Source organism: Pelodiscus sinensis, chromosome 13 (genome assembly GCF_052426305.1).
Source record: "Pelodiscus sinensis isolate ZL-2025 chromosome 13, ASM5242630v1, whole genome shotgun sequence".
NCBI lineage: Eukaryota > Metazoa > Chordata > Testudines > Trionychidae > Pelodiscus > Pelodiscus sinensis.
The window spans coordinates 25,114,651-25,137,788 of record NC_143064.1 but is presented as its reverse complement, the minus strand read 5'-3'; the positions used below and the strand labels follow the sequence as shown (position 1 = coordinate 25,137,788).

At 43.1% G+C, this 23,138-nt stretch overlaps 1 protein-coding gene across 2 annotated transcripts in view; it reads left to right on the top strand.

Moving 5' to 3' along the window:
- Positions 1-22,769, top strand: part of LOC102446651 (vascular endothelial growth factor receptor kdr-like) — a 208,490-nt gene extending 185,721 nt beyond the window's left edge. For both annotated transcript variants that reach the window (XM_075940856.2, XM_075940855.2), the window contains exons 28-30: positions 437-515; positions 2,135-2,235; positions 17,270-22,769. In XM_075940856.2, coding sequence (XP_075796971.2) covers positions 437-515; positions 2,135-2,235; positions 17,270-17,480 — 391 coding nt within the window. In that variant the 3' untranslated portion in view covers positions 17,481-22,769. The remainder of the gene's footprint in view (positions 1-436; positions 516-2,134; positions 2,236-17,269) is intronic.
- The last annotated feature ends 369 nt before the right edge of the window (positions 22,770-23,138 follow it).

The window sequence follows — 23,138 nt, the reverse complement described above, 5'->3', positions numbered from 1 at the left end:
GACCATATAGAAAGGGAAGGATCAGGAAAGGGCGGGGATATGTTTACATCCCTGCCCTGTCCTTTGTGATGACTGCTAATGATGGTGGTGCATGGCCATATGACTTTCCCATGGTAGGCCAAGAGACTCCAGATCCTAGCCCTTATCCTGTCATTTAAAATACTGTCAGTTATTCAGGTAGCTGTTCCTTTATCCAAAATCCTGGTGGTGTAGATTCCAACAGCAGCTCCAAAATGGGGTCTCTTTTTATAACTCTTGCTGCTTGTCTGGGCCCTACTTACTGGTTACAAGATGTAGAAGAAAAGCTGATGAAGGAACCTCACCTCAGGTCAGAGACGTTTGAGTTAGCTAGCTCAGCAGCCACTGGAGAAAGCAGGCAAGTTACAGGGTCATCATGAATGGTCGGGTGCTCATCTCTCACCCGCCTCCTTTTCAGTAATAACAGTAAGAAGCGACCACTGAGTGTGAAGACATTTGATGAGGTGCCCGTGGAGAGGCAGAAAGTGATGAATGAGGTAAGTGAGGTGAATACTTTCCCTTCCAGCAGGTTTGCAGGTCTCCTATCAGCAGGGCGATGGTGAGTTTCTGGAGCATGTGTGTGCTTCATCGTATATACAGTAGCCCAATGTCTGAGACTCTGTAATGCTGAAATGCTGGCTGTTCCCTCTGGACGGCACTGTTGCCTGAGTCACGTCCTTCACCTCCCACTGTGGCGCTCGGCTGACTTCTGCACCACTCAGCTGGGCCACCGTGGTCCCCTGAGTGAGAGGCAGGAGGGGAGGAGAAGAGAAAGAGAGACAGAGAGAGAGGCAGGAGGCAGAGGAGAGCTGAGAGAGAGGGAGAGGGGAGGCAGTAGGAGGAGGAGAGAGAGAGAGACGTAGTGAGAGACCGGAGGCTCAGGAGAGAAGACTGACGTGTAGGAGAGACCTGAAAATCTCGTCTTATGATGGGCTAATTGTCTAGTTCTGGGAGAAGAGACAGAAGCTCTAGTGAGGATTTGGCCGAGATGTAGGAGAGCGAATGGGATCCTACACTTTGACTCATGGAGCAATTCAAATGGAGGCTAAAAGCATGAATATTCAAACTATGCTCTGTACCAGGAAGTTCATGTGGCCTCATCTGGGGTCACAGACCATCTGGTTGTCTCTCTTCTCCTTCCATCTGAAATAACTCAGGAGCTTCTTTTGCTGGTTTGAGTCCAACCCAAGTTGGCAATGCCCGACTAAAGACTCTTTGGTGCCAAGTGTGGAACGAGTTGTTAGGTCTCCCTTAGGGTCCTAGTGCACAAATGTCTACCTAAAAGAAAAAGAATTTGAATTGCAAATGACTTCCTTGGTGGTAGTCTGTGCCCGAGAGGCAGAACCGTCCTTACCCATACTCAGAATATGATGGTGTTTAGGGCATCTGAAAATTTGGGGCACCACAGGATCTTATTGTCCACCAATCTGCCTCTTCCTGTCCCTGTTCTGTGGCTCTGCTTCCTCCAGAGAGGATTTAGTTAACTTAAAAGTGGAAAAGCCTGCCAGAGCTATTAACAGACCACTAAACCTGTGAAAGAGCCATTCAAGTGGCAATGACGCCATTTTACAGACATTTGCCAACTCCAGGTATATGCTGTCAGCATCTCAATTTACTGTGTTAGTCAACAGAACCTTAGTTTAAAATCTGCTGGAGATTATAAAATCACATCTCTACAAAATTGTCGTCTCGCCCAGCCACCATTGTGCCCCTAAATCCTAAGGATGTCCCTGTGGAGAGGCCAGTAACTGAACTGGCCTTAGAGCCTCTGCCCTACCTAGTGGTGGCCTTTGCAGGACAGGGATGAGGAAACACGCAGTGCTCCTGCTTGGGCTTTACTTGCTCTGTGGACAAATGAGGGAATTAGGCCTGCAGCACTGAGAGGCTGGCCCCTATTGCAGCACAAAAGCTGCTTCAGAAGAGTGAGTGAATGAGAGAAGGGCAGACTCCTGCTGGAACTTGGTGTTCGAACTGGCCCCTTTGCTCTTCCTTCTCCACAGCTTTTATTTCTGTGCTGTACAAATGCTCCATCACTCTTTTCCCCCGGGCCGTGAATCCAAGCGAGCAGCAGCACTGTCCTTTTCAGTAACCATGTCCTTTTCCTTTCCCTGGATAGGAGAGTGAGTCGGACAGCGGAATGGTGCTGACATCTGATGAGATGAAAAGCCTGAAGAGACTGGAAATCCGCTCCTGGCCTTATGGGATTATGGCTCTCGCGTGAGTACTTTGGGAACATTTCTTTGGCGGCTGTGTCCTGTCCAGAATTGTTTGTGGTTAAAAAAAAAAAAGTTTCTGACTCAAAGTGGAACACTAAGTCTGCAGCACCAGCAGCTCTGGGCTTCACGATTACAACAGTGAGAGGATTGTTAATACATTTCACAATGAAGATGTACAATTCAGTTTTGGGCACAACACAGAGAAAAGAGCTGCCAGTTTACATCTACAACATATTCCCAGACTTCTGAAAGGAAGGCTTTTCCTCTAGCTGGGCTTCCATACATGTGTTTCTTTGACACAGGGTGAACATTAATTAGTATAATAAAGCATGAACACCAATTTCATCACCCTCATCCCAGGATGCATCACCAGTCAAATTCACTCTTTTTTCCAAAGGAGAAGCTGCCCTATGATTTTGAATCATCATATTCAAAGAGGGGTGCAAATAAAATTGGTTTCTTTCAGGGTCTAACCTGCAAGAGCCACAAATATGGCCTAAGTGGCAAACATAACAAAAGAATATAAAAAGGTGACTATATTAATATTAGCATGTAAGCATTTCCCTGCCTTTTTCTAATGTTCCTAATTACATGTGGGACAATTTCAAGAACTAGCAGAATTTTTTAATACCAGAGACAAGCAGAGGAACAGCTCTTAAAAATATGTCAATGCCTACCAGACATACATCAGCCTATTGCAGACATAAAGGATGAGGTAGAACTTCACAGCACACTGGTGATAGAGACCATGAGAAAACTGGCTTGAGCACTAAAGAGCCCGTATGCATTTCAGAATCTAGATCTCCAAACTTCCTTTCCCACGACAGTCCCCCTCTACATGTCCTTCCCTCTTCCTACAGTCACCCACACCAGTCCCCACTATCCTCTCACACACTCTAAGGCTATGTCTAGACTGCAGCACTTTTCTGGGATACCAGAGTTATCTTTTGCGTATCTTTTTCTGACTTTTCTTTGTAGCGTAGACATAGCCTAACTCAGCTACCCCTCTGAAGCTTTTGCAGTATCTAAAATAGACAGAACCCTATAACTTGGCTTCTCTCTATTTAAAGTCAACAGGGCTTTTCCACAAGGGTATTTTCTGTGATTCCCCACAGAACACAGTTGATCTTCTTTGTGAGATGTAGTATGCTGGGGTGTTTGCACTGCTTCTACATGGTGTTGCAGGCTCATTTCACATTTGACATAGTCAGAGTGTAACAGTCAGTACTCGAGAAGAACTATTGACTTGCTCATGACAGACGGAGAGGAAGGATGATGGAAGCTTGCATTGGCTATTCAGACTTCAGTTCCATACAATCTCAGTTGTTGTTTGGAGTGCACTCAATATGGTATATGATACAAATGACAGACCAGGCTCATGTTATCCTTGCTGAACTGATGTAAGCTTTCACATTCCATAAGAATATAAGGACAGTTATACTGGGTCAGACCAAAGGTCCATCTAGCCCACTACCCTGTCTTATGACAGTGGCCAATGCTAGGTGCCCCAGAGGGAGTGAATAGAACAGGTAATCATCAAGTGATCCCTCCTCTGTCACCCATTCCCAGATTTTGACAGAGGCTCAGGGCACCATCCTTATCCATCCAAGCTAATAGCCATCAATGGACCTATCCTCTATGAATTTATATAGTTTTTTTTTTGAACCCTTGTAAAGTCCTGGTCTTCTCAATATCCTTTGGCAAGGAGTTCCACAGGTTGACTGTGCACTGCATGAAGAAAAACTTCTTTCTGTTTGTTTTAAATCTGCTATCTATTAATTTCATTTGGTGACCCCTAGTTCTTGTTATGGGGGCAAATAAATAATTTTTCCATATCTACTTTCTCCACACTGGTCCAATTGTCCTGCAGCGAAGGAGTGGGATGTAATGATGAGGACAGAGCATAAGCAGAATTCATTCTGTATGGCTGTGGGTGAATTAAAGTCCCAATATTGTACTTATCAGGAATCCTCAGAAAGTTCTGTGTCTCCATGCATGCATGCACACTAGGGATGGGTAAACTGAATCATGTAAAACACCCTCCCTCCCTGATGATATTTGCCCTTTATTTTAGAGTCACGTTTGAATGAAACTTTTTTGTTTCTGAGATGCAGAAGTATTCAGAAGAGTAGCAGGTGGATTTCTCTTTCCTTCCCCTTCAGGTTTTCTGCAGGCTCCAGGAGCACCAAATTCCAATACACCAGACTGCTCTCTAAGGGTATGTCTAAACTACATGCCTCCGTCGACGGAGGAATGTAGATTAGACAGATCGGCAGAGGGAAATGAAGCCACGATTTAAATAATCGCAGCTTCATTTAAATTTAAATGGCTGCCCCGCTCTGCCGTCAAACAGCTGATCAGCTGTTTGTCAGCCTATCGGGGCAGTCTGGACGTGCCGCGGTCGACAAAGAGGCCTTTGTCGATCGGCGCAGGTAAACCTGGTTTCATGAGGCATACCTGCGCCGATCGACAAAGGCTTCTTTGTCGACCGCAGCGTGTCCAGACTGCCCCGATCTGCCGACAAACAGCTGATCAGCTGTTTGACGGCAGAGCAGGGCAGCCATTTAAATTTAAATGAAGCCGCGATTATTTAAATCGCAACTTCATTTCCCTCTGCCGATCTGTCTAATCTACATGCCTCCGTCGACAGAGGCATGTAGTTTAGACACACCCTAAGGGTGCATCTGCACAGCACCCTAAACTCGAAATGAAATACTCTAAATAAAACTAAGCTTGAAATAAAACTATTTTGAAATAGCTTATTTTGAAATTTGGCAAGTCTACACAGCACCAAATTTTGAAATAATATGCTATTTCAAGCCATCCCTTATCCTTCATGCAATGAGGTTTACTGGGATGGCGAAATAGTGCATCCATTATTTAGAAAAATATTTTGAAATAACAGGCAGCTTGTGTAGATGTGGGGTAGCTATTTCGGGATACCTCCACTATCCCTAAACAGCTGAGCAGTGTAGACGTACCTTAATGGCAAGCCATTCACAAGCAGACACGCTAGAAATGCTGGAAGTCAGTTTGTTCTTGTGAGATTTCCAGAGCAGTACTGTAGTTTCAAACTTCTGAACTGGATACTGGACAAGATCCCAAGTTAGTGTCAATCAGTTTAATCCCACTGGCTTCATTTAAAATATGCCCCAGCTGGAAATTTGGCCTTCTAAATCCATATAATTTTTCTTATTCCATTTGTAACTGTACATAAGGGACTTCCTGTGCCAGCCAGTCCACACATGGCTATTTGAATAGAAATCTAATCTAGAGGCAAAGCCTGCATTAAGCAGCATCCACTTCCCTTTCACACTCAGGACTCTAGCAATCTCTTGGTAGACAGAGGGGTGTTTGTTCTAAGCCTGTTTTTCCATTTAGCATTCAAGGTTCACTTCACCTGAGAAGACCCTTTTGCCAGACTCTTCTTTTAAACTATCCTGCAGAATCTCTCTGGCCCAAGGGCTACATTCATGTAGATATTAATTATGGAAGGCCTTGGTGTCCTTTCACCTCAGGGTATGTTACCTCTTGACCTCACCTGCCCGTAACTTGAAAAACATCCCTGAGAAGCACTTGTAATAGTCTCCAAATGGCTTGGAGAGTTCAGAGAAGCGTGTTAGTTTAGCAGCAGAGATAATGTCACTGTTGTTAATTGTGTATCTCTCACTATCAAAAACATTTACCCTGGACTCATTTCAAACCGCCATCCTCTCCTTATATAAAAGCTTTCAAAGGCTTAGCGTGTTTTCTAAACCAGGGTGGCGGGGTTTATTATTTTTCACCCAAATCTCAGTGTTTATTTGTCTTGCATTCGCTTGCTCCATGAAGTTGAAAAGTTGGCAACACTACACACCATAGATTGCTGTGTCAAGAGTTTATAGAGACTGAATCTGATACCCTTGGACTGGGAATCCTGTTAGACAAGTAATAACTATTTCTGAAGTCAGACGCATTTTACATTGGCTTATGAGAGCAAAAGAGGGGCTGCTGCTAAATCAGCATTCAAGGAAGTGTGGGACATAACGATCAGGCTAGAGTGTCAGGTTTCATCTTATAACATTAACGTGCCAGCATCAAGCACTGCTTCAAAATCTTCTTAGAAAATCTTTAATCAAGATATTATTAAGATCTATGGGCCAGTTTGGCTTTTGTCTGGGTTTGGGGTTTGGTTTTGTTTTCTTGGGTTTTTTTTTGTCTGATCTAATTATGCTCAGTTGCTCTGAAACAATTATTTAGCTGATTCTTGGCTAAGGACCCTGACACCACCTGATTGGATCTCAGCTGATGTGATACAGGCTCTTACAAACCAAACCATTGTGCTTGGCAGCATCAGGCGATCCTGTTCAGATATGATGTGTCTGGGAAAAGACTGTAAGAAAAGGTGGCCTGTAGGCCATCTCTGAACGACAAGCCGGGATGTGATTCCCAGCTCACACAGACAATATCACACTAGCTCCAGGAGAGCTAGTTTGAGTATAAATAGTTGTATAGCCTGCGTAGCTCAGCTGGGCTGAGTACAAACTCATCAGGACCCTGTGGGTATACGGTCAGCATGGCTAAGACTCCACCGCTGTGACCCAAGCTACCAAGGCCACACTGCTATTTATATTCAGGGTAATTCATTGAGCTATCAGTGTGGAATCACATCCATAGCTTGTAGTATAGACACAGCCTTAGAGAGACATCTGCCCATTCAGGCTTTCATATATAGCCATGGGATCTTCACACTCTTCAGCCACCACTCACCCAGAAAAAGTGGCTCAGAAGGGTTGGTCAGGATTCCTATTGTTACATCCTGTTTTGAGGTGAATAGAGGTTGGAGGTAAGGTTGCTCCAGGCTACTATAAAAGATTTCAGCAGATTTTTTTTATTTTTATTTAATTTATTTATTTATTTGTTACTAGTAGCCAGGGTTGGGGGTTTTTTTGGTTTTTTTTTTGTTAAAAAAAAAAAAAAGTGCTGGTACTCCAGGGGAAAAGTTGTTGAGAAAAAAAAAAAGCCAGGGTGGGGCCAGCATTGTCCTTTTAAGAGATGCGGCCCCTTTAAGACATGTGGCCCAGCCGACTGTCAGACATTTGCATACAGAAGTGCTGGTACGCTCCATTCGTTCCAATAAACTCTAACTGGAGGTGCCGGTACTGCATCTGGAGGTGCTGGTACTGCATACCGGGCACTGCTAGTACCTATATTCCTGGGGCTAGTGACTATATCTTGCTCTATGTTTATACAGCACCTAGAACAATAACCCAAACTGGGACTATCCAAAATTTGTGGCACTCAGAATCAGTGACAATTCTGGCATAAGTAACTTGTCTAAGGTCACACAGTGATGCAGTGGCAAAAATCCCTAGAACAAAGATATTCTTGGCTCCTATGGTCATTTTTGTAGGGTGCATTGATTCTCAGTCCTCTATTCCTTGTGTTCAGTGGGAAATGACCATCTTGGGTGTGTGGGAGCCTGTGCCAGAGCCTTCCATTCAGGCTGGCTAGATATTTGAGATAGTTGGGCCAAATTCATCACTGGTATAATCAGGCACAATTGCCCTGATGCCAAAACAGCTGCAATCACTTATTCCAGTGGTGAACTGGTCCTCTTTTGACTTCTTTTTTGCTTTGTTTTGCATTTGGTTATTGTCCAGCCTATAAAGGTGTCTTATGAATATTTCAAAAGAATGAATTCTTGACTGTAACCCTTCAAGTTCCTCTGCTAATCAGCCAGGGAGATATAGATCCTGCTAAAGGGGAAAGCAGTATTGGCTTTCTACAGCATAGTACTCCCAGCAGATTTGTTTAAGCAAATTCTGAATCAGACTCACAACTATTAGAGGAAAAACAACCTTAGTGTTTTAAGCCTCTGGGATTTTTGCAATGAAATAGTACCGATTATTATTCTGGAAAAGTTTCTCCTTAAGTACCCGTAAAAGCTATCATGAGACTCCACAGTTTATTTCTCATTATTATTACAAGATGGAAACATCGGAAATAAACTGGTGGACTTGGTGCAGCACAGCTCAGAGGCCTGGCTTTCCTTAAACAAGGCCTCTGATCACATCCCAGATTTTTAAGGGCCATGAAGGCCTACTTAGTTAAAGCTGGGTGCTTGGGTAGTGCAATAGTGAGCAGCTCCACAGCACTGGGAAGGAGTGTTCTACCTCAGGTCTAGAGAGTCCTCACTTACTAGGGCTCTGCTGTCTCCTGCCCCACAGAAATACTATTACAGTCACCACGCCTGCATTCTTCACCAAGCCTTATCTATACTCAGTGCTGTGGGGATCAATCTTCTGGGGGTCAATTTAGTGGGTCTAGTAAAGACTCACTAAATCAACCACTGATCACACTTCTGTTGACTCCAGTACTCCACTGGAGTGAGAAGAATAAGGGGAGTCTCTGAGAGAGTTTCTCTTGTCGAGCCCCAGCAGTTGAGATGCCCCGGTAAATTGAAATTCACATAGTTGGAAGTATGAACCTTTGTCTGACATTATCCCTTACCGTAGATCTGGCCTGAGCTTTAGGTCATTAGAAACTTACTCCCTCTTACAGAAAAATAATCAGTCCCAGAAGTGAACTTCCAGTTCTTGGAATGTTTTAATAGTTGTTTATCTTCAAGCCAGAATCAGTGTTTCAGGGAAGAGTGAGATGGAAGAGAACTATTAAGTCATCTAGTCCAATGATTCTCAACCTTTTTTATCCTGGGGTCTGGCAAACCCATTCACAATTTTTTGGCAGTCTGGCAACATTTTATTTGCATATTCTTTAAGCAAATTAATATGCAAACGTGCAAATAAAATGTTACCAGTCTGCCAAAAGCAGTACCAGCCCTGCCCTCAGAGCCCTTCAACCCTAGCCCCACCCTCAGGGCCTCCCAGTGCCAGCACTCCACCTCAGATGCCTCAGTGTCCCCCCAGTGTCAGCCCCCCACCCCTTAGAGCTCCCTAGTACTAGCCCTGACCTGAGAACCCCCCAGTATTAGCTTTGCCCCCAGAGCTCCCTATGCCAGCTCCCTGCCACTGAGAGCCCTCCACTCCTAGAGCCCCCCAGCACTAGTCCCACCCCTGGATCCCCCAGTGCCTGACCGTCCCCCTCACCTAGCCCCTAAGCTGCCTCCCAGCCACCAGCTGAATGCTGCTGCTCCGGTTGTGGTTGCTCTAAGGCTGCCGTACTGAGCTCCGTACCACCCTCCCATGGCACAGCAAAGAACTCTTCCATGTCCAGGAAGAAACCCTACCCCTGCCCAGCACTGGTTGGCTGAGAGGTGGGGCATGACACACCTCTCCCAACAGCCACGGCCCCCAGAGTGTACCCCAGCCCTAGCCCCCAGAGTCACCGCAGCCCAGCAGCCAGAGGTCCGCAGTCCAGCAGCAGGCCACGGACCAGCAGTTGGAAACCACTGATCTAGTCCACTTCCTTGTAGCTAGTGCAGGGTTGTCCCCTGTAGTATATTCTGCACCGTTTCTCCCACCTTCCTGAGAAGACTGTTGCCCGGAGGAGTACATTTATTGCTGGGAAACATTTCATAGTATTCAAGTGACATTTTCAATTCCTTGATTTCATCCCCTTACTTTCAAGGGTCATCTGCACTGTGCCAGGAGACGCAGGTAGAAGACAGTAAATATCTGTAGTGTGGAGGGACCTAGCCATATTTTAACCATGTCACATCACCAAGCTAAACAGAACCTATCCACATCTTTTGTCAAGTCATGTCAGCTGGCAATAATACCCTAAAGCAGCCAGCCTCGCTACAAATTTTAACTGTAGTGTACTTGGGACAGGACACAAGTGTTTTGTAACATGGCCCTCTAACAAGGTTCTACTAAAAGAGTAGGCAGACCCTTAATTATACACATGGCCCAAACTAATCAGCTCCCTCCATTGATGTTTACAAAATACACAAGGGCTGTGTCTAGACTGACCAGTTTTTCTGGAAAATCAGCCGCTTTTCCGGAAAAACTTGCCAGCTGTCTACACTGGCCACTTGAATTTTCGCAAAAGCACTGACTTCCTACTGTCTTTAATCAGTGCTTTTTGTGGAAATACTATGCTGCTCCTGTTCGGGCAAAAGTCCCTTTTGCGCAAAAGTTTTGCGCAAAAGGACCAGTGTAGACAGCTGAGATTTGTTTTGCGCAAAAGCGCGTCTAGATTGGCCACAGATGCTTTTCCGCAAAAAGTGCTTTTGCGGAAAAGCGTCCGTGCCAATCTAGACGCTTTTTTCCGAAAATGCTTTTAACAGAAAACTTTTCCGTTAAAATCATTTCTGGAAAATCATGCCAGTCTAGACGTAGCCGTGGGGTTTAGAGACAAGTGTATGTGTATTGTAGAAAGAAAGCCAGAAGATTAAGATTTGTAGGTGATTAGCATGTCCCCATGAGTCACTGGTTAGCCAAGCTATTTACTGACTTTTCTTCTCATCTTCCTTTATAAGTTAGTTCCTCCAACTCCTTAAATGTTTTTGTGGCTCTACACTTATATCTCTCCAATTTGTAGCCATCTTCCTGATGAAGAGGAGTCCAGAAATGTGTGTGTAAAGTGAGCAAGGTGCAATCAGTCTTACGAGTATATCCATGGGTGTGAGAAAGAAATTTTCCCAACTAGCAATGAATACAAATTTGCACCTGAGAAAAGTGGCAGTTTTCATGTTTTGAGTGTGGAAATTGAAATATGGAGATTTCCTTGCCCTCACCCCCCAAAAAGTTACAAATTTCTGTGGGCACATTTAAGAATTTTTGCACTGGTCCCTGTGTAAGATGTCACTCTCTCGGGCTAATTTCAAAATGTATTTTAGGTGACACTCACTTTTCCTACACACATAATGCCCTGGACTTGATTGAGGCATTATGAAGGTCATAGTGAAAATTAGCTGGTCCTTCCTTTCTATTCTCTCCTTTCAAATGAGAACAAGAGGTCATTTAAAAGTAAAGGTTCGTGAAGGCAGCATCAGTAAAGAAAACTACTTCTTTAGGCAGCAGAAAGTCAACCTGTGGAATTCACTGAGTTAAATATTGTGGCTGGATTTTAATAGGATTAGGTCATTGTATGATCATTATTAACATTTGTAGCTATGTAATTCTATGGGTAATTAAAGCTCATCATGCTTTGGGCCTTAACTATTTGCCTGTGTAGCTCAGGAGGGATTTTTCCCTCATATGCAACATTGCACAATTGACTAGGAGCATAATTATAAGAGGAGTTTTGCTTTCCTCTGAAGCACTGGGTACTGGCCACTGCTGGAGGCAGGATGCCAGACTAGATGGACCAATTGTCTAATCCAATGTGGCAGTTTCTATGTAGCAAATGAGATTTCAAGGACAGTCAGATCAGGGAAGCTGCAGCCTACCACTACAAGATATATTCCAAGCATATGTACATTTCCCTGTTACTGAGCAAGAAAAGACATTTTATTCCAGAACATTAAATGGTAAAAGGTAAAGACCTCTGGACTGTTTTAATTTAGGAAATTCATTTTGCATGAAAGAAACATTTTTGAAAGTTAATTCCATTTCAATTTGTGAAAGACGGTTAATCACAAAATTCACTTCTGATCAAACTCATCATCTCTCTGGCTTGGGAGCAAATATTAAATGTCACTGTTTAAGTCTCTCTTCAAACAACAGTGTGATTTAGGTGACAGACAGAGCCATTCCCAGATGCAGTCCCCTGCCCTAAAGGGGACAGAAACACAAGGAGAATGCTTGGTGGAAGCCAACAAGGGTCTGAAAGTTTTCTCATTGTGTGGCCAAACTAAACCCTAATAAAATGTCTTTTATCTGGCACTCCAAGGCACGCAGGCCAGGGGCCAAGTTAAACAGATACTTTCATGCTTCTCCTTGTCTCCACTGACAACTTTAATACCTGACAAATTAAAAGCCAGAATATCTGTGAAGTCAGCTGACAAGAGTCAACAGGGCTGGGGAATAAAAGAAAAGTACATAAACAAATAGTAGAGCAGGGAGACAGTGCTGCTTATTTCAGAGGGAGAATGTAGCTAAAGAGAGGGGATGGAAAAGTTGCCAAATGTATCGCATTGTGAACAAATCTCCACTGGTGTTTTTCTTTGGACAACTGGAAAGAAGAGAGTTTAGATGTCAATAATGAAAGACCATCACATTGCTGGAACTCAGGGCTATAGCTTATTTCAGCCATGAGAGGCAGCCTAGTTAATGGTGATCTGCACTACCATATAAGGCATGTGGGTTGAACGCCTAGCCCAGATCTAAGAGGCCAGTACAGTGGAGTTTCTCTCCTTAGTTTACTTCTCTGCACCCTGGAAGTCTCAGGATTGAAATTTATTGAAGAGATGCAAGAAGCATCCGACTGGTTAGCTCTCTACCGCACCATGTAAGAATCATGGGTTCATTTTCCTGTTCTGGGTCTGAGCAGCAGGTCCTGATCTTTTGGGAAGGACAGCCACAGCAGAGTAAAATTGTCCCTTGTGTAAAATGGTGCAACTCCCATTGAGGTCACATGTTCATATGATGGCTGAATTTGGCTAAACATCTCAAGCGCTACTGGCTTAGAATGAATGGCTTCATAGATTGGCATGTGCAAAGTATCATCCAACACACACAAACTCCCTAAACAAAGGAAAATTACAGGACTGAATGTTTCAAAAGTGACCACTATAAACAGGCTGATGCACATACACATAAGCCGATACATTACAATACAATACACTTGATATGCCTGCCTCCACCCTTCCAGAACAAGTAACCTTTACAATGAAAACACCAATACTAATTCTACTGGCCAGTCTGGTAACATCGGCATCTTGCAGAGAGCTTCAATCCTGGGCAGACTCAGCTTCCAAGGCAAGAGACCAGATTGTCTAAGGTTATTGTACCATAATTTATTGAGATACATTAACTCCCTTTTTGGAACTAAAGGCATTTTCCCATCCTGTACTGAAACCAGTGAGGGAAGGGGACAAACAGAGGAAGAATGAGGAGCACAGGGGAAAAAATAGGAATATTGTGAGTTTGCACTCCCCACAAACAACCTCCTCCTGTCTGGGCTGGGTCTGTCTATCTTAGCTGTTTAAATAGTTTTCATCACCATAGTTCATAAACATGTCTTACAAGTTTTAATTAATTTAGCCTGTGAAGCATGGAAGTACAATTATCTCCATGTTTACAGATGGGGCACTGAATTCAAGGTCACACAAAAAGTGTTGGACATGAGGACTTGAATCCAGAGTCCTCCAGTAGTAGCCCAGTTGAGTTCCCTAAGGGGCTGGTTTTCAACCAAGCATTGCAGAACACAAACACATAAGAGGCAAACCGGGAGGGAATCTGCTCAACTGCAGAAAAGGTTGAAATTGAGCCAGCAATGTGATGCAGCTGGTAAAAAGTCTAATATCATTCTGGGGTTTGCTAACAGGAAAACCGTACATGAGACACAAGGGCTACGTCTAGATTGGCATGATTTTCCGGAAATGCTTTTAACGGAAAAGTTTTCCGTTAAAAGCATTTTCTGAAAAGAGCGTCTAGATTGGCATGGACACTTTTCCACAAAAGCACTTTTTGCGGAAAAGCGTCCGTGGCCAATCTAGACGTGCTTTTGCGCAAAAAAGCCCCGATCGCCATTTTTGCGATCAGGGCTTTTTTGTGAAAAACAAATCTCAGCTGTCTACACTGGCCCTTTTGCGCAAAACTTTTGCGCAAAAGGGACTTTTGCCTGAACGGGAGCAGCATAGTATTTCCGCAAAAAGGACTGATTTCTTACAGTAGGAAGTCAGTGCTTTTGTGGAAATTCAAGCAGCCAGTGTAGACAGCTGGCAAGTTTTTCCGGAAAAGCTGCTGATTTTCTGGAAAAACTGGCCAGTCTAGACACAGCCAAGCAGTAATTGTTCTACTCTACCTGGCGCTGGTGAGGCCTCAAATGCAATACTGTGCCCCATTCTGGATGCCACACTTTAAGAAAGATATGGACAAATTGGAACAAGTCCAGAGACCAACACCAAAAATTACAATAGGTTTAGGACACCTGACTGTGAGGAAAAGTTATATAAAATCAGCCTGTTTAGTCTTAAGAAAAGTAGACAGAGGGGGTCTGATAACAGTCTCCAAATATGTTAAGGGCCATTATGAAGAGGCTGGCCATCAATTGTTCTCCATGCTCATTGAATGTAGGACAAGAAGTAATGGGCTTAATCTGCAGTAAGGGAGATTTAAATTAGGGATTAAGGAAAACTTTCCAACTGTAAGAAAAGTTATGTTCTGGAGTAGTGTTGCAGGGTGCTGGTAGAAGTGTACCTTATTAGCTGCTGCCCAATTAAAAGGAACAGATTGGGGCTGGTGGAAAAGCCAGATGCTTGTCTGAAGATTGGCAACACTTGCTGGCCTAGAAACCCAGAGGCTACAAAAGCCAGGAAGGGCAGCCATGGAGAAGGCAGTAAGGGAGGCTGTTGGATGCCTCCTACTTGGTGACCCACTCTGCCAGGGATCAGAAAAGAACCCTGCAAAGTTTATATCCAATTTGATGCTGGTGATGAGGAAACTGCAAAGGAATAGAGGACATGGCTGTTGCACTCCGCTGAAGTCTCCTGAACCTTATTTGGAAGGGCAAGTGGGGCCCAGGAAGCGGGGCTGGTTATGTGCCCCAATACAAGTAGGCTTGCAGGAAAGGTTGTAGAAGCCCCATCGCTGGAGGTTTTTAAGAATAGGTTAGATAAATATCTGTCAGGGATGGTCTAGGTTGACTTAATCCTGCCTCAGTGTTCCGTGGACTAAACCACTTTTCAAGGTTCCCTCCAATCCCACATTTTTATGATTCTATAAAACACCTCCACCTCAATCAGCCAGCCCCACTTTAGCAAATGGGATGGAGTGCTGGGTGATTAAAGCTGGTATCCAGTGAACAGAGCTTTCATACTGAGTTTTATCTCATTGTTTCCTTGTGCTTCCTCTATTTATTGTAGATATCTGTGCTTACTCTATTTATTGTGTTTCCTCTATTTACCGTAGGTATCTCTTGGCTTGTCTTTTATACTTGGATTGTAAGATTCTTGGGCCAGGGACCTTCTTCGTGTTCTGTATTTGTACAGTACCCAGCACTATGGGGCCCTGAAATATGACTTTGCTCACTATGAATTTTTTCAATATACAGGAGACTCCTGCAATTCACAGAATTGCTATTAACAGGTCTCCACCTTTGTACCCCATCCCCTATCCTGAGGGGGCACAGACTCGGGGGAAGGACTGCTGTTAGATGACAGTAGCAGTCAGGGCCCTTGCCCTGCATGGCTCCCAGACCCCCCGTGGTGAGTTCCCCATGGCTCCCAGCAGCAACTGCTTTTGCGGGAAAACTTGCCAGCTCTCTACACTGGCCGCTTGAATTTCCGCAAGAACACTGACGATCTAATGTAAGATTGTCAGTGTTCTTGTGCAAATACTATGCTGCTCCCGCTCGGGAAAAAGCCCTCTTGTGCAGATGCTTTTGCGCAAGAGGGCCAGTGTAGACAGCTAAAAACTGTTTTGCGCAAAAAAGCCCCGATGGCGAAAATGGCGATCGGGGCTTTCTTGCGCAAAACTGCATCTAGATTGGCACGGACACTTTTCCACAAAAAGTGCTTTTGCGCAAAAGCTTCCATGCCAATCTAGACGCTCTTTTCTGCAAATGCTTTTAATGGAAAAACTTTTCCGTTAAAAGCATTTGCGGAAAATCATGCCAGTCTAGACGTAGCCTATGAGTTCCCCGTGGCTCCCAGAAGCCTTAGTGAGTTTGGGAACTTCAAGGAGTTCACTGCAGTGGCTGGGAGCCACCGTCTCCCGACCCCTTATTTGCAGATTTCACCATTTGCAGTGGTGCTAGGAACTCATCCACTGTGAATGGCGAGCATTTGCTGTATATACAATAATAAATAGTTAAAGCACTTCTCTGAAGATTGTTTCAAGGCCATTAAAAAGTAGTTGTACACGTGATCTATATTCTCCTACTGTCTGAGCACCGCACGATTGGTTGATTTTAAACCCTCCCTAGTATGTTCAGAAGTCATTTTGAAGTGGGACATGAGCAATGCCATGATCAGAGTCAGTTTGTGATTGTGGATTATTGCAAAGAGATTCAGATCAGATATAGAAACCTAACCACAGTGGACAAAGTTCAGAGAACCACTTCCAGATATGGATCCTTGTCATCACCGTCTCTGAATTATGCAAACCCTTTCCTCAAAGATGTTTTGAATTCCTCAGGTGGAAGGTGCTAGAGATCAGCAAATTAATATTTCTGAGGTTGCATACAATTACTTTTTTGGGGTTCAAGTTAGCCTCTGTTCAAACACATCATATGATGGCATCTAATGAAAACCGATACACACTCCCTTGGGAGTTCTCCTGGTTCTGCCAGAAGGGATTGCTATTTAGCAACATAAACTGCTTCTTTTCCCACACCATCACCTAAAGTAAAGGAAAGCAGCTGGGAATCGAACTGGAGTCTCTCCAATAGCACCAATTGCAGGATACCAGTTTGGGCATCATGTAACTTAGCTGAAAGACTGTTCTATGATTTTAAATGATTATAAAGTATGTTTGAGAGAGATTTGCCCTACCGCCCATATAAAGTGCACTCCTGCTCTCCACATTGTTATAAATCGAAGCATGTCATAGATTATTCATTAATCTCAGTTTTTACTGTACTTAAAGAAAAACTGTAGCTCATGGTTCTGCTTTCAGAATGTCATATTCATTGACCTGATGTCAGAACAATGACAGGAGCATTTATAACCAAGAGATATAAATAGTACATTGCAGTGTGGTTTGTGATGAGCAAAAGAGACAGGATATGAGGACTCCTAGGTATTATTCTCAGCCCTGCTACTAAATGTCTGAGTAATCTTGAGCCAGTCACAAACTTAGTTCCTCCATCTGTAAAATGGGGGCAAATAGTTGCCTGTCTGACAGGGGTTCTGTGAGGTGAGGTTCTTTAATATGTATAATGTATTTTGAGATCCTGGAATGGCAGGCACTAGGCCAATGACAGGTAAGAGCAAAGCTTTATAAGAAAAGGGTCTGAATAGTAGATTTTGTGTTTGTTTTAAACAGGCACAGAGCCATCACCAAAAGCAAAGAATCCATGTTATCAGAACATGAACGTGAGACTGCGAAATACCAGCCAGCAGTACAGATTGATGAGGACACCCTGGACTTCACACTGGAAGACTCAGTCCTCCTGCCCATGGATCCAAACCTGGAATGCCACAGCCCGCCTCCCGACTACAACTCTGTTATCCACTACTCTGCCCCTCCAGTGTAATGAGTCAAGTTTGATCTTTGCACCTCTTTCAACCAGCCTGGATTCTCACATGCCTCCATATTTGTAAAGGCTGTTTAAAAGGACTAGGGTAAAAAGAGAAGGGGAAACTGACAGTGTCCATGATATGAATGGAAACCCTTAAAGAGCAATGACCTTAAGGGAATATTCCACTTCTAGTTAATGTACCAGAATCAAAAATGGGAGCTGCACCCCCAAAGTGCCCTCACTCCTTACCCTCCCTGCCCTCCGGGAGTGCTCAGTGGCAATTGCAGATGTTCAAAGTATTTTAGTCCCTTTTGGCTCATTCCATACAAGAGTCACGGAAAGTCAAATCAAATCAGGTCTGAAAACAGTATTGATTCTGCTTGCCCAATGTAGACTCTACAAGGATTATACATGCAGATGCTGTCAGGGGATCAGTTAAGAACTGCGCCCCCAAACACTCATATGTGGATTTCAAAACCAAGCATTATTTTAAAAACACGGGGCTCCCATTGTCTCTCCCAAAATGTCTTTGGAATATCCAAATAATTTTGCTTATGGTGTTTGTACATCTTCTGGGATCTGTCCTTAAAACCGTGCACCATACACAGAGCATGGGTACTCAGAGTACCTGTAAAGAGCCTGGACTTGGCTGCATTCTGAGCACATTGCACAGCTCACCTATTTCCCCAGGTTTTTCCTGTGTGGGAGCAAGAGTTTATGTTAGTGCATTCTTTTATAATGATTGTATAGTACCATGAGACTTTGGATAGGGACATCATACATTTAGCTACATAAATTTTCCCATGGGCATATGCCACTGGAACACCAACAATTTAACACAATGTTTCTGCTTAACTTCCAGACACATATCTTTATAGAAAGCACTTTCCATAAATTCCACTGACAGTTTGATCTTTGGAATACCACCCACATTAGGAGCAATCTGATATTTAGGGTTGTATTGCTGGAGCCCATGTAGCCTGACCACCACCTTACTTCTCTGGGATGTAATGTCCTAAGCATGTAAATTGAAGCTTTTTGCAGTGTGTTTATCCAGGCTTAGCACATAGATGAGAAATTCAAAGTGACTTCCCCCTCAGCCCTACGTGCTATGTGCAGCAGGGGGATTGTTGATTGCCAGCATGTACACCCATGTCCTCCTTGCAGCAACCTCACAAATAAGCAAGTAATCTTTGTCATTGAATGCATTGTGAAGTAATTTTAGCTGACATTAGAAATCTAGGAATGAGTAAAGCAGCTAGGATCACAAGTCTAAAGCAGGGCTGAGGAAGATGCACATTGACAGTCAAGCCTGTAACCTCTTAAATTATAACCTGGGAAAAGGAGCTTTATATTAATTTGCTCCCTGGGGATTTTTCCCAAGGCTTAGGAAACCCATTCATTCCCTCCCCTAGGTCTGGCACTAGCAATTACCTCTTTCCTTCAGATGACATGGTCTTTTTATATTATCACAATAACCAAAAGAAGAAAAGGCACCTGGCAGACAATGTGATCATCTCTCCCTAAATCCTTCAGCATAATGAAAACAGACCAAATGCTTTCAGAAGATTAGAATCATTTTCAAATTACTAGGTAGACCTGATAACATTGAAATAAACATGAAAGAAGACTCAGGTATTATCAGAGGGGAAAACAAACAACAATCCCAAGTCCAGGACCCTCTTAGCTGTGAATGGTAAAACATTTGAAATGGGGGAATCCTCAGATTGCCATCCTGGTTCTCTGTAATTCCAGAATTAGTCTAGAAAAAACATATAAACTCCCATTTTTAAAAAAGAGATCTGCAGTATTCACAAGGATATGTCTCTAGTAAGATCCTTGTTCCTAGTTGACCTGCTGGGAAGTTGTCATTTGTGTACCTCTTTGTATTGTAGTGACTATGTATTAACTGCAGGGGGTCAAATAATGAGAGAAACCTAAAGGGGAATAATTACTCAAAAGAGTGACAAATTGCTCTTTAGACCAGTTGTTCAATGAATATTAAATTGACTATCTACAAAGCTGATCCAATAATAAAGCACTTGGTTTGCTGATAATTTATTCACAAGACAAATGGAAGAAATGTCTCCAATATATAACTCTTCTGGGTCTAGCATTAACAGTATCAATGCAAGACAATTTTTGCAGTTATATTTTGCTCTTAAGCTTGTGAAAATTACACTGTGTAAAAAAACTTTTGCTTGCAAAACCTAAATATAAGGAGGCCTAGTGAAAAAAAATAACAGTTGCAAATATATAAATGTGCTCTCCATTTTTTAAATAAAATTGGGAACACTGCTGTGCTAATTAGCTGCTTCCAAGAAAACTCAGCATCTTTTCCCTTCTCTTTCTTCAGAACACAATTTGCAGAGGCTTTTATGAAACCAAAGCAATGCAGGGGTTGTGCTCTAAGTGGAACCAAGGGAGTGCTTTTATTTAAGGGGAAACTACATCTTGGGAATCTTATTACGGCTTTTAGCCAACATTCATCATAGTTGTTTTTGTCACATGAGAACACAGAAATGCAGGCCTGTGCACTCTCCATGAGATCTGCAAAATTATACCCATATTAAATCGCTGGTTCCATAGATGGACCTCTAAAACTTGAGGACCTCTCTGTGATTCAAGGATCAGGAAATATCTTGGGCTAGCCATGCCTGATGTCCCATCTATCAGAACGAGGACAGCAACCTTTTAATCCCTGGCTGTGGGGGGGGGAGGGGGATTGGTTCTTTTATACCAGCCTCAAAGCATTTACAAAGTGTCCTGAAGAAAACTACAAATGGCCAAGGTTTGGACAAATGTGTTTCCAACTTTTGTTTGAGTGGAAATTTGTTTTCTTTTTCATGGTAAATGCAGTCAGCTGAAATATTACCTGATAAGTATTATTCATGTATGTGTCTTGTATTTTATTTACTAATATTTTGTTTGTCCTTTCCTCTCCTCCCTTAATTTAATTATTGGTCTTTCCTTACATTGATGTATATAGTTTACCCAGTAGAGGCAAATATAACAATTCCTTTATATGATATGTTTGTAACGTTTTAGTTGAGAGAGACGGAGATACCCTGACGTAACAAAGTTAAAGTATCTTTATTAAACATTTCACTAATGCTTGCGGGCCAGGCTCGGTTTACAGTACCCTCCCATTTCCAGTTCACAATGACTCTCCTTTTGGATGTTAGCATATTTGGCTCTCATTTATTCCCTTTGTTACGTAGCTTCAGTTAGAAAACAGGGACTAAGAGGAATCTGTTGGACTTGTAATTTTGCAGCAGGTGTCAGCCATGCAGTTCAAGGTAAAAGGGAGAGATTTTCATGAGTTCTAGTCTAACTGAAGGCTGATCTACTGGCTGGAGGGAAAGGAGAGGCCAAATTGCTAAGTGATGTAATGTTTGATTTTTCAGACTTCTCAGGGATTCCCATTTCACTCCAGAGGGCAGTAGACCACCTGCCTTTCTAATCTGATTCAATGTAATCATAACTGTTATTAAGCAGTGCAAACCTGTTGAGCTTTTTATGGTGTTTCCTCCTTCTGTTTTTCCCTAGTGACCCAAAATCTCAGGCAAAAGGGGGCTCTCAGAGGCAAGAATCTCCTTTGATAAACTCTGGGGCCAGATAAGAGGCCAAGAATAAGGTACCTCATTAGGGGCCACACCTATCTGATTATTCTGGTGTTTCATGACATCTATGTTCCCTGGTTCCCCCTTTTCCTCACTCTCCATGATCTGAAGTTTCCTTAATTCCATGGAAACTTCGGATCATGTATAGCCTTCCTCCTGGCTTCTCCCAATAGCTTCTTCTCTGGCTTTTGACTAAGAGCAAATGTACCACAGATTTCCTGAGTATCCTGTTGCAGTCTGACTAGATCATTTAACAGGTCTTTTTTTCTACCTTTAACTTTAAACCTTTTCCCATCGTAAGTCTCCTACACTGGGTAGAGTTGGGGACTGTGGCTTTTTTTATCTATAACAGGAATGGCCCTCCCTGAACAAAATATGTTTCTTCTCTTCTACGTACTTAAACGTCCAGCTTCTCAAGCAAGATAAAGTGGTGGATTCCTAGGTGAAGTCTGTCTGTCTCCCTTGCCTCCTTCAGTTTGATCACCCTTTGCCTCTTTCACTTCATCTTAACCAGATGGAAAGCTCAAACTCTGACTCTGGCCCCACACCCTTGAGTGCTAGGACACCTCCAATCAAAATGGAAATCTCCTTCCACTGCAATAGGCTCAAATGAGAACATTACATCTAGACCCCTGCTAAATGTGGATCCATATTGAGACCCAAAGCTAAATGTCTCCAAAGGTCACAGTTTGGATTTCCCTCTCCTGTGAGCACTGCTCTCTCCGCCACTCTCCTGGGGAGCTGTCTGGAGTCCTTCAAAGGCCCTGGCATGTTTATCCCTTCTCCTCTGCCCCCTCTGTATTGTGGAGCATGTTCGCTGGCACTTTGCCATGTAATGAGGTAGTCAAAAGCTTAAAACATAAAACTTTTCGATGACCTTTCATCTTCAGCAGTGGCACTGTCTTGTCACATCCCATCTTACCTGGGAAGTGTTATCTGCTTTTAATACAATTACCTGGGTGTGGTCTTGATTAATGATTTTTAGCTCCCAACCTCCAGTTGAGTAATACCAGGAATAAAATGCCTTTTAGGAGACATCATCAGCCACATGTCCATAACAAGACAGGATGCTACAAGACATCCCCAAGCACAGGATCTGTAGAAGATTATGCAATTCTGAGCTCAAACATAGGGCCTTCTTCTTAAAAATAATTGGCAGGAGAGAATAGGAAGGGAAGTATGAATTTCCCTTGTCTAACTTCAGCTCTGCTTTTTTTGTTCCAAGTGTTGTTTCCCTATTGTGTAAAAGGAAAAAAAGCCCCAATTCCTGGCTGGAATGTAAGAGCTCACTGGGATGCCAACCAAATATGAGGCCTTAAAAGATACGGTTACTCAGGAAGACTAGCATGGAATGCAGGCAGCAGAGTGTCTTTGCCTGCCTGATAATCCTGTTTCATGAGAGTCAGCCCAGCCTTATTATTCCATTCATTTTTCCTTATACCTTGAGCTGTCAAAGCTGTTAATGAAAGCTAGGGAAGCCCAATAACTGGTGGAGTTAAGGAAAATAAACTAAGCAAGTGCCCTGGTATTACTCAAATCACTATGGAATGTATGGGTTTCTCTGTCCCTGTCTGGCTGAAGAATGTATGCACTGAAAACTCCTCTTTCTTATGTAGTCAAAAATTGTATTGTATCTATTAATCAAAATAAAATAAAATAAAATGATTCTATATTTATACAGCCCAGGACTCCTATGTGTCATCTGTTGTCCCATGCGAAGTTGTCCTTGAGATATAATATAAATAAATCAAGCAACAGTGTTTTTAGAGGATTTACAGCGAATAAAATTTGCATTAATTGCTTCATGGTTTTCAAAGGTTTGGACATAAACCTGCCACATTCTAACAGCTCAAAAAATATCAAATGACCAGATTTACATAAGCTGTTTGTCACACAGGCCCATGTCACACATTTGCGCCTTGAAGAGCAGACTGCTTTGCAGCCATTTTCAGTTTGGTACAGGCATAAAGACTGTACTGTGACAAGATTTTTTAAAAGTTCATGATGCTGGGAAAATGCTTGGCCAGATTCTGATCTCAGTTACACTGGT